The sequence below is a fragment of the Notamacropus eugenii genome, chromosome 2 (assembly GCF_028372415.1).
Source record: "Notamacropus eugenii isolate mMacEug1 chromosome 2, mMacEug1.pri_v2, whole genome shotgun sequence".
Classification (NCBI taxonomy): domain Eukaryota; kingdom Metazoa; phylum Chordata; class Mammalia; order Diprotodontia; family Macropodidae; genus Notamacropus; species Notamacropus eugenii.
The window spans coordinates 375,121,961-375,134,278 of NC_092873.1; the positions used below are offsets into that span (position 1 = coordinate 375,121,961).

A 12,318-nucleotide genomic window follows, 5' to 3' on the forward strand; every position below is an offset into this window, starting at 1 on the left:
CGTTATATGCAGCACTGTGCCGGCCGGAGAGCTTAAATACTGAAGTAACAATTTTGCCAGAATTATTTTCACTTGGCTCTGTCTTGTTTTAATTTATTACCCGGGGGGAGGGAGTGTCTGTAATTTATCCTCTGAATAGTCTAAACCATTTAAGAAACGTAGAACCATTTATCTCGCCAGGCTGCGACTCCTGTAATAGATGTTTCTGGTGTTAAAAATCGTGTTTAATTTTGCAGTTATCGTTTATGCAGAGCCTTTTTTAAAAATTTGTCCCAGAAAAGCCCTAGAAAAACCGCTTCTTGTGTGATTGGGTGATTTACAGTTCTGGGTTTGCAATTCCTCTTCAGGAGTAATAGTCCTACATTATCATTTGGCTGTGTTTTTACTGTACTATATGAAAAAAGCCCTTTCCTTTTGGAGGAAATGGCAAAAACTTGCAATTGAATCTTAACAGGAAATAAAGAGTGCAGTTGCTTGTCACTATTTTTAAAATCTCTAATCACCGTTTTCTTTTGAAATCTGTTTTTGGTATCCTGAAGTACTTAAGTTTATTGAATTTAGAACTAGATTTGGATGAAAATAAATTTGTTTTCAAAACAAAGGTTTATGTGTTTCAAGCCTTAAATGGTCTGCCAATTGATTTTTATATGTATTTGTGAAAATAATGTCACCAGAAATTTACAGTAACTGTTAAAATGCAAGTCATTGTTAGAGATGACACTCTTGTTGGCTAGTGTCAAGACTGGATTGAGGTGCAGTATTTCTGTTTAAAATTGAAAAGTGTGACAGAATTAATTGGGTAATTTGTTGGAATGTTCACAGCAAAAAACTATAATTATAACTAGACTTGGTTGCTTTTCCGTGGGAAAAGAGTGGAGTACTTTCTGTTACCTTAAGAATTAAGGAAAAAGGATTTATCAGAAAATAGAATCATGTTTTGAGTACCCTTTTCTACCTTCTATATGAAAAATTTAGGGAAACTTCATTTTAAATTAAAAAATTAATATAGCATCCTTGACATTTTAAATGGTCCATTCATTCATTAGGATAAATGCTCATGCAATTAGCACTCATGCAAACACTTATTTGTGTGTACTCTCCCTGTTTTTTATCCCCAAATATCCTTTCCCCTAGGATCTTGAAGTAAAAAAAATTCTACCAGAGAATAGGATGGAGAGGACCTTGGGTGTAAGGAAGATTGTATAAGGCAAATTACAAAAATTTGAATACTTAATTGTAAAACATTCAGTCTTCCAGTTTTGCATTTTAACTTTAGCTCCTAATGAGCAATGATAGGAGACTGATACCTCAACATTTAAAGGTAGTATTTAAGGGTTCATGTTAAGTATCTGTCAGTGATAATTTAAAATTTTGCTTTTCAAAAAAAGCCTTTTTTTCCTCTATATTTTATGCTTCTATTAAGTCACTTAAAATTGGCTTTTCCCTTCTTCTAGGTTTTATCTTGATTCTTGAGTTCAGAATTAGGAGAAGGAGAGCTGCAAGTAGTTGGGCTTGATTTAAGCAACATTTCCTTTAAAGAAAAGCATTTTACATTGGAAAAATGTATCTTTAAAAAATGTGAACTTTAGTCACTTAGGAGAATGAATTCCTTTAGGAGTTTAGCATTTTAATCCTTAAGTGGTTTTGGTGAAATATTTTTCCCTCAGATATACCATAAAGGAAGAAATAAGTTTCTTGAAGAGCCCTTCTTCTCTCCCTAATTTGTTAAAAAAAAAAAAAAAAAAAAAAAGCAAACCCAGTCACCTGTTGACTGGGGGTGGGGTGGGGGGGGGCACGGTAGGTTAGAAAGGAACAGACATACCTCTGCAAGAGAGGAGGCGTGGTAGGCTTTTGTGAGAAATGGTCTTAGTAATGGTGTTTATGAAGTTCATTAAGTTCAAGCTTTGGTTCCCTTTATCCATTGACAGTCCTGAGTGCAAAGTATGTTCTGGAAAAGCATTGGTTCATTTTTAGTAATCATCAGTATTGGTGACTTCTTGATAGACATGTGCTTAGGGAATTGTGCTCCTAACATGCTTATGATCCAGGAAGCAACTGCAGTGGATGGGGGGGAACGAAATTGTAAAATTTTAGAAACTTTTCTCTACCAATGTGAAATATTTTTAACACTTTAAAAAATTTGATTTTTGTTAACAGCCAGATTAAAATGTATCTAGTGGATATCTACATCAGACAGGATAGAAACAGAAAGGAACTACATTTGAACGTGTTTAGTAGCATGGGTTGAAGAGTAATATAGTTTTAACTCACATTTAGCAGTCGTAGAGTGAAATGAGCAAAAACTGACTTATCTTTCAATGTGAAATATTCATAGCTCTTTAAAAAAAGGGAGTTTTGTTAAAAGTTAGACTAAAATCTATCTAAGAGTCTATCTAGACCCCATCTGTAGTCTCAACCCTTGAAGTCTTTTAAAAGAAGCAACCTCAGGTACTACTAATGTAGTACAGAGACCTCCTAATGCTGAATATCATTGTAACATTTCGCAGTAGGAGGCCTTTGTACTATAGTAGTAAGAGTGTGCCAGATTTAGGAAGGTGATTTGAATACTTCAGTCCAGTGCTGTATTATATAGGCATTTTATCTTTCTTGAGAAAGAATCCTTAAGATTAATATTATAGACTACTTAGGAAAGCAGAGGTCTGTCTGCATTAACATGCTGCTTTTAATTCTGTTAGAATTACAGATTTAGAACATGCCAGAAATACAGGTTTGCATTTTAGTGAAAACTTTGAAGAGTTGGGAGTATTTAAATTTATCGGAAAGACACTTTAGACTTTGTATATGATAAATGTTAACTTCTACTTGGAGGTGTGGATTTAGTGTGCTGTCAAAAGATATGTGGTTTCATGTTTTCTTTTTGGCATCTTGATTTAATAGTATTGGAATGTATCTTAGAGAAGGGATTATGTTGCAAATAAAAGGTGAAAGAAGAAATTCAGAGTGAATGAAAACGCATTTATTAAGCACTTAGTATGTGCCAGGTGCTGGGGATACAAAGAAAAAGTAAGATAGATATTACTGTCAAGGAGCTCAAACTCTAATGGGGGTGCTCTGGGAGAGGGGGCAGCAAGACAGCACATTCAGTTGCGGAAAAAATCTTCAAGGTGCAGTAGAGGTATAGAGAAATGGTAAGATCCAAGGTTCCTTTTAGTGGAACACAAATGAAAATGATTTGTATAAACATGCTCTCACTCACTGGTAGCACAGCAAGGGAATAATCTTAAGAACAAGGGAAGGGAATAAACGTTAAAACACCTTCTAAGCCAGAGGTGGGGAACTTTTTGCTTCGAGGCCACATGTGACCTTCTAGGTCTTCAGCTGCAGCCTTTTGACTGAGTCCATGTTTTACAGGACAGATTTTTCGATGGTTCCCTATGCCTGTACTAAGCATTGGGTGCTGTGCTAAGTGCTTTACAAATATCTCATTAGATCCTCATGGCAAACCTTATGCAGGACAGGATCTGTTCTATCTTTAGGTAAGTGCATATGCAGAATATTTGACCATACTGTTTAGGTCACCTAAGAAGTGATTTTAAAGAATAGAAAGCTATCTTTTCATCTTTCCCCTTTAAGTAGTTAATAGTGCATGGTACATTATGTAGAACTTGACCAAAATGCTGCCAAGGCAGAAGACGCTGTGTTGGAAATAAATTATTTAGCTCATCAATGCTGGGTATTTAACAAAAATAGCATAAAACCACTGCAAGGGAAATTATCCACTGCTTAGACTGCCCTTGCAAGACTGGCAAAATCCAGGTTGGACACAGCACAGGATTTATTGGTGACATAATAACTTGATCTATAACTAAACGTAAAGGTTCATGAAGCAGTGGTATAATAACCAGAATGCTTTTCCTCCAAGATTATCTCCAGTTTTTATCCTGCTTGTATCTTGTTTGTACATAGTTGTTGGCATGTTTTCCCCACCAGACTGTGAGCTCTTTACGAGCAAGGACTCACCCTCCTTTATATCCTTAGGGCTTACTAAGTAGAGTGCCTGGCTCATATAAGGTGCTTAATAAATGCTTCTTTCGAATAAATATTCTGATGAGCATCAAAGACTGATATATTAAGCATTTTCTTTTGTTCCATTTTCATAAGCCTGCAAAACATTATTAAAAGGGAAAAAAAATCAAAGTTCCCATAAACATAGTTAGAACTTGGGATATCACACACTGACTGGGTCTTCAAGTTTATATCTTAAAAAACAAAACAAAACCCTCCAAGTCTTTCTAGATATTTTGGGTTCTTAATAAATGCTTGTCGACTGACTAAAAGCAGTGTAAGTAATGAGCTATTGATAAATTTTGTGTAATTGGACATAAAGCATATTACAACACAGTATAGTAGTCTTGGTTAAGCAAGGGAAGGATCCAGTTTTTAGTTTGCTTAAATAGGTATGAGATGGTATATTGCTTCTATTGAATCACATAACTCCCAAAGATTTGTCCTAGTGCTTAATGACTTGCTAACTAAATTTATTTTTACGTAGAAAACCAAATCCTAAAACTGCAATGACTCTAGTATGTAATCTTGTGTTTTTCTTATCAGTTAAGATCATTTAGTAACTAGATTATTGTTAGATGATTCAATCGAAATATAACCTCAGGTTGAGTTCAGCCCATTCTCATGATAAAAGGAACAGGAGTATTATAATTGAAAATTCCTGGATAAAGTAAGGTTTTTGGATTAACTGTCTTTTACCTTACCTAAACCATTTAAAATTGCATTAGTCAAATTAAGATAAATAACCTGAATTCACCTTTATTCTGCTACTTTACATCCTAGTAAAAAACCTGAACAGACTACCTGGGGAAGAACCAGAGAAAAACCAAAAAGGTTAATCATTAAACTGGATAATCAGCCCTTGAGGGAATTAGATTTGACCAAGTAAGTCAGAATGTATTTAAGGAGGGAGGACTGGTCTTTTAAAAAATTAAGGAGACAGGAAGGAAATCTGTGTGGTGGACTTGATGTTTTTATTGATATTGAATTATTCTGCTTTTAAAATCAGTGTCCTATTTCTTTACATGTAGATCCTCTGTTAGGTATAATACCTAATTTTCCATCACCTTTATAGAAACATAGATAGTAATTGCCTTAATATTAATGAGTACTGAAGGACAATACTATATCTAAATAGAACAACTGATACCTTGCTTAACTGAATTCTTTGGAAATGAATTCCTTCACAAGAAATTTAAAAAGAAATCACAAATTAAGTAAAATAGCTTATATTTATGGTAAGCTTCCCAGGTGAAGGTCAACAGGGTTAACCTGTGAATTTGTTCCCTCCAGATTTCCCCTTTAATACCTACAGCTGCCCTACTTTTCTTCCTCACATTCATACCACTCACAGTTGTTAGTAGACATTCAGTGGGTTACCTCAACACAGCATTTACATTTTAAGCCAAGTAATTAATTGTGGAATGAATGTTCCTTATTAAATTAATATTTTTAATGAAAATATTAGGGACACGTGGAAAAATCAGAAGGATTAGAAGTCCCCCAGAAATAATGTAGGAATAGAGAAGATAGCAAGCATGGTGTACAGTGAAAAGAGCATTGAATTTGGGAGTCAGGCAGGGTTTAAATTCTATTCTGCTGCTTACTAGCCAAGTGTCCTTGGCTGAAGTACTTAACCTCCTTTGCCTCCAGGTTTCTTATCTATAAAATGAGGGAGTTAAGCACTGACTCCTGAGGTTCCTTCCAACTCTAGATTTTTGATCCCCTAGAAAGCTCCTTATTTTTCTGTCAGGATTCATTTGGCCATCAGCTTCTCTCCAGAACTTGTTCTCTTTCCTGCCCTGGCACAACCTATATGGCAGACTTCCTTAACAAAAGTTGTGGTTATGCTTTTTCTTTCTGCCCTTATTTGAAGTATTAGCATGTGATGGTGACCTTTTCATACCTTAACTCTTGCTTATTTAAAGCCCTGGTCTGCATCTTTTTGCCTTCTAAGTCTTTTAAAAAAGCAACCATGTTTGTGTGAAGTTTCTGATGGCTTGGGTTGAAACATATCCATGTTAAATGTGACTGTCATTTTTTTTTTTACAGAATTTATTGTGTTCTGTTCCAGATGTTTGAGAAAAACAGCTTAGGTAAAATGTCCCTACTCTTAAGGAGTCATAGGGACCTCCAATTTTTGTCACTATGGATATTCCTTCTATTAATCTAGATTGTAATTCCTCTATGACTTAATATTTGAATTTTTCACCTATAGAAGTTGATTTTTTACTTAGCCACCAGTCCTGATGATAAGCCTCTTAGCACTTAACTAGACTGGGTTCTTAGACAAGATATACAATCAATCACTGAGTATCTGAGACACTCAGATCTTTTTCCAGCCTATGGTATAGAGGCCTTATAGAGCTTATATTTTTTTTGTTAGTATGGCTTGAGAGAACTCAAAATTACTACTATACCTTTCTGAGGCATTAGTGTAGGACTTGGCTGAGGAACCTTAACCTGATGTTGGTGTTGCATTCATGCAAATCTACGTTTAAATATTACCATCCAGTTCATAAATTTAGTAAACATGGATTTGTATGTTTCAAGGATGGGGAAAGAATTTTGGCTTGAATGCTTTTTTTATTTTTTTATTTTAAGATGGTGATGGAATTTCCTGATAACGTGTTAAATCTTGATGGGCATCAGAATAACGGTGCACAACTAAAGCAGTTCATTCAGGTAAAGTCTTTATTGCATTAGGTGTTTGCTAAATGTAATTCTTTAACTCGATAAATTAATTAACTTGATACAACTGCAAATTGCATTAACTTTGTAGTTTTAAATTTATGGTCTTTCTTTGACTGTTACAGTGAATGGTCATGGATGATTGATCCTATCATGCAAAAGAAATTTTGTACTTAAGACTTGAAATTTCCAAATCTACTTTGTTGTCTTTGCGTTTGTCTTTTGGAGGAGGGGACAGACACGATATATGATGAAGTGTTCTTTTGGTATCAACCTTATGATGTGAGAAGCTAAATAAATTTTTATAGTTAATTTTTTAATCACTTCATTTTGAAACTGACATAGATATGAACAGAATAGCACTATATATTGAATTGACCTGTCAAAAGGCAGATTGTTATCTCGTATTACAGATCTTAATTCACAAAGTTCCAGAAAATTGTGAATGAATCCTTGAATGCAAGTGTGAATTGAGAATTTAACAACTGACTGTCTTACTCCTCTTATTCTCCATTCCCTTTCATAACTTTTTTGGGGGCCTTTTTAAACTGGGCATATTAGTAGTAATATAAGTAACAATTTACAAGAACAGACACTTCACTTAAGGAAACAAGTAATTTAGTTTCTACATTAATTTATAGCAGTGGTCTCCAAACTTTTTTGATCTACCCCACTAGTCAATTTTTTTTCCTAGTGGGTGTGCTGAAGAGTTGGTGGGGGGAAGAGTTTGCCTGTGGTACTTAGGTACAGTTACTGTGGTGCAGAATTAAGCTATATGCCCCGAGGGACTATTTCCTAATTTCAAAAGGGTAAGTTGAGAATTCACACTTTCAGAAGGGGGTGAGAGTTTTATGGGAGAGTAATGAGTGAAGGATAGGTATGTTGTTTTGAAGATGAGCCCCATGATTGTCTACCTCAGGGAGAGAAGGATGTGATCTATCTTTCCACTTTGCAGTTGATTGCTCAAATACCTCTTGGGGTCATGCTATAGGACTACCCCCACTTTGGAGACCACTAATATATAGTATTATGTTTATTCCCTTTCCCACATCAGCATCATCTAATGAAGAAATACTAAAATGCGCTGGACTTGTAATTCATTTGAATTTTTATCTTAAAAATGTCATTTAAATCTTAATTTTTAAAAATGTCCTTATTCTTGAGCAGTGAGAGATCCGTTTTTGTGCTGTTATGGGTATCAGTATATAGGTACTCTTTTTAACAGTGTTAGCTATTAGTAATGGTTTTGAAGGGCTTGTTTTCATTTTTGTTTTCCCTTTTGCTCTCAGCGACATAGCATGCTTAAGCAACAAGATCTCAATATTGCCATGATGGTGACATCGCGTGAAGTCTTGAGTGCACTTTCTCAGCTTGTCCCATGTGTTGGTTGTCGTCGCAGTGTGGAGCGCCTCTTTTCCCAGCTTGTAGAGTCGGGAAATCCTGCCCTTGAGCCTCTTACTGTAGGGCCTAAGGGAGTCCTTTCTGTTACTCGAAGCTGTATGACTGATGCAAAGAAGCTTTATACGTTATTTTATGTGCATGGGTAAGTCAAACAAAGAAAAATGGTTTGCTTAAATTGTGGTTTTGACAACTGCTTTCAGGGACTGGATGAAATCTTTTCACAGATTTGCCTAAGAAGCTTGTCATTGTCTGCTAGTTGGGCATGTATGTAGATGCTGATTTTGAAGTTATAATAGTCAAAATGATACTTACCATAGTAAAAGTTTTTTTTTTTTTACTAGGCTTGGGAGCATAGCTTTGGGAAGATAAATCTTTAGACTTGCTCAGTGACTGTATAGATATGAATGCATTTCAGTGTTAGAGAAGAAAAAAAAAACCCTGTATATGTTTAAGTAGCATATGTATTTTCTTCGTTAAATCACATTTTGATATAGTGCAGGAGTTCTCAACCTAGGGCCCATGAACTTTTTTTAAAAAGTATTTTGAGAACTGCATTTTGGTATCATAGGTGTTCTTTATAATCCTTTGCATTTTGTTTTGTACACTTAAAACATTTGCTTTTAGGTGTCACCAGACTGCCAGAGGGGTCTGTGACAGAAAAAATGTTAAGAACTCTTGGTGTACAATAGTAGATAGGAAACCATCCTCAGAGCCTAGAAGACCTGGGTTCAAGTCCCTCCTCTTGACACTTACTGGCTTTGTGACCCTGGACAATTCACTTAACCTCTCTGGGCCTCAATTTTCTTACCTATAAAATGAGGATAATTATATTGCCCATCTGTAGGATTGTTATGAGTTATTATTATCATATCACCATGATCATGTAAAAGACTAACATGATTAAACTCTTCGGAAGAGAAATTTGCATTAATAAAAACTCATCTAGTGTTTTAACCTTATATTGGGTGATTTCACGGATCCAATGTGGAATGTTATAGTCTTCATTATCTGAGTAATCATTGACATGTTTGCTTTTATATAGGTCCAAACTAAATGACATGATAGATGCAATTCCAAAAAGTAAGAAGAACAAGAGATGTCAGTTGCACTCCTTAGATACACACAAACCAAAACCTTTGGGGTAAGTCTGGTTGAACACAAAGATTCTGTTTTTCGTTGTTAAAATTATAAATATTGGGCAAACTCAATGGTCATTGACCAAGAAAAACATGAATTTCTTCACACAGTTGATTATACATAATTTTTCACAAATGTCAATCTGAGCATGATTCTTTTAAGACCTCTTGCCTTGATATTTTTAATATATTTGATCATAAAATATATTTTTGCATTAGAACTTTTAAATTTTTAGAAGGGAATTGATCCCTAATATAATTTTGTTGTTATTAATTTTACTTTAACCAGTAAGAATAAATTTCTTTGATCCATTTGGATCCTGGAAATTGCTTTATGTATAAATGGTTGTTTCCTTTAATTGTTCTGATGGACCTAACTTTTATATGTAAACCATTCTTCAGAGTTAATAGTATCTAAGGCTGCCCCTTCTTAATGATTAAATCACCATTTTCAGTCATTAAATCACCATAAATCAGTCATTTTCTGAAATTACTTTTAGGGACATAGACTTAATGTATGGTTCTTCTACTTATTTTCTAGTATCCTTCCATGATCGGGCAAAGTCTTGTAGGCAGTTACTGGGAAATGGTCCCTGTGTATCTAGGATGGAATATAAATTAAAGTCAGGCTTTTTCTTTCATCTTTTAAAAATCAATTTATGTCAAGAAAAGGAGTATGATTAGTACCACTGTTTTTGTTAATTAAAGATGTCACCACTTTAAAATAAACTGAATTACAGTTAATAATCTGTTTTAATGCTTGATTTTACCTTTAGCACATTCTCTTATAGTAAGAAAGGATAATATAAATGCATCATTCACTTTATATGCCTGTTGTTTTCGTTAATTTTTCTTACCTTCTGAGGTAGACTCTGCTATCTGGTACAGTTTTCTACTTAGATAAGGAACTAGATTCTGCACGAGTGGGCTGTTAACCAAAATTGTATTGCAATTTGGGTATATAGTTTGAGTTTAGAAGTCAGACTGTTAAGGTATTCTAGCCGTTTTAGTTGTTCATGCTTTTTAGATGCCACCCATATCTAAATAGAGGGATCTAAGTATGTTTTTAGATCTACCTAAATCTATTCCTACATAGCTTAAGGCAGATCATAAATAAAATCTGTATATGAAGTGTTTGAAGATAAAGACCATATAGCCTGCTACTCTAGTGATATTTAATCTGATTCATAGCTACTTATAAGTTTCTTTCTAGGTAAGACATAACTTGGACTAATTTTGAAAGTGTGACTAAAAAAAATTGTTATGAGACTCTTTAGTTAATATTTTGATGTATAATCATTTAAGTAAAAAAATATAATGCATAAAATGATAATTTTGCAAGCCCTTGAGGCTTGATGATAATTCTTATTAACCACCTACTGCTTATCTTAGTGTTAACCTTTTAATACTTAATCACAAAACTTTTGTAGAAAGATATAATCTTAATTCTACTTTAGATTATCTCTGTATCACTGAATACTTGAAATGCATTAGTTGTCTTAAAGCACTGAATTAAGGTCAAATTCCATTACAAAAAAACTCTTATTATAACTTAAAGACTTAGAAGAACCCTTAGCTAGTGACCTCCTTATTTCTAAGAAGTAGTTGTTAACAATAATATTACAGTACCCCTAACAAATTTGAAGAGTATCTTAGAGTTCATTGTAATAGGGTTTGACCTATATCTCTTAGGTTATAGTTCCAAACAGATTTAGTGTATTTTATACTTTATAGTTAAAGATTTGTGAGACTTTGATTTTATAATTTGTCTTTTAATACTACTACTGTACTGCAGTGAAGGGAGCAGTAACAATGTCAGTTCAGAGAAGCTAAGTACAGATAAGAAAAGTAGTGAAGACCACAGGAAGGACAGCAAGTGTAGGATCATTTTCCATTATGGACCTTTCCAGGGAACAGCCAGGTAAAACAAAGTAATCTTTCACTCTGTTTTTGAACGTGCTGTTGTTCATGTGTAGTCATCATTTATATTGGTATTCATTTTTCTTTCTGCAGAGGTTGTTGGATGGATGTGTGGGAACTAATGTCCCAGGAATGCAGGGATGAAGTAGTTTTAATTGATTCTAGTTGTCTTTTAGAAACATTAGAAACCTATCTGCGAAAACACAGGTAAGTCTTAAGATAAAGTGTAGTAATGTTATTAAATGTCTAGTGTGCCTATCCCTCATTTGTTCTATGAAACATTTTCCAGCATGATTTTCAGTATGACTAGATATAAGTTAACAGCTACAGCCCTTCATATATAACAGTATGGCATAGTGACTGAAGAGCTAGCCTCATAGCCAGGAAGACCTGGGGTGTAAGTTCTGCTTCTGAAACATACTGGTTATGTGGCCCTGGGCAAGTCATTTAACCTCTCAGTGCTCCAGGCACTGAGTGCCCACTGAGATCATAAGGTGCAAAGCCAGCTGCAATCATTCATAAGTAGGCAGCACTCTCCAGGTGTTGCAGATAGCAGAAGGCCAGATGTAGTGGTATACCCCGTTCCCCGGAAAGCAATCCGGGACCCTGTTTCCCCCATCCCTTCTCTAGCCACACTGGGGGAGCCTTGTCATTCAGTGGTGTTTATTTAGCTCCATACTATGTTTCAGGCATTGTGCTAGACATTGGGAATACAAAAATAAAAATGAAACACTCCTTGCCCTCAAGGAGCTTACCCCCTCTATCAGAGGAGGAGACCACATGTACATAATGAATATACAAAACAAATACAAGGTAATTTTTGAGGTGAGTTACTAGTAGCTGGGAGATCAGATCAGGAAGAGTTTTATGTAGAGTGTAGCATCTGAGCTGAGCCTTGAAGGAAGCAAGGAATTCTAGGAAGTTGGAAGTGTGGAGAGAGGAGTGGATGCTAGGTGTATCGGTCTGTGTAAAAGCATAGAGATGAGAGAAACAAAAATTCAGTTTGGCTGGACCAAAATGTATGAAGGGAAGCATTGGAAAGGTACATTGGAGCCAGATTGTGAAAGGCTTTCTGTGCCAAATTCCATTTGATCCTATAGGTAATAAGGAACCAGTGGAATTTATTAGATCAATTAAGTGGTAT

At 35.0% G+C, this 12,318-nt stretch overlaps 1 protein-coding gene across 12 annotated transcripts in view; it reads left to right on the top strand.

Annotated features, from left to right (window-relative positions):
• The window catches only part of GGNBP2 (gametogenetin binding protein 2), a 29,362-nt gene that overhangs the window by 5,170 nt on the left and 11,874 nt on the right, over positions 1-12,318 (top strand). For 7 of the 12 annotated variants that reach the window (XM_072646929.1, XM_072646930.1, XM_072646935.1 and 4 more), the window contains 5 exons: positions 6,631-6,711; positions 8,007-8,260; positions 9,161-9,259; positions 11,050-11,175; positions 11,268-11,381. In XM_072646929.1, the coding sequence (XP_072503030.1) occupies positions 6,631-6,711; positions 8,007-8,260; positions 9,161-9,259; positions 11,050-11,175; positions 11,268-11,381 (674 nt within the window). The remainder of the gene's footprint in view (positions 1-6,630; positions 6,712-8,006; positions 8,261-9,160; positions 9,260-11,049; positions 11,176-11,267; positions 11,382-12,318) is intronic. The other 5 variants (XM_072646937.1, XM_072646938.1, XM_072646932.1 and 2 more) reach the window with 1 other exon arrangement.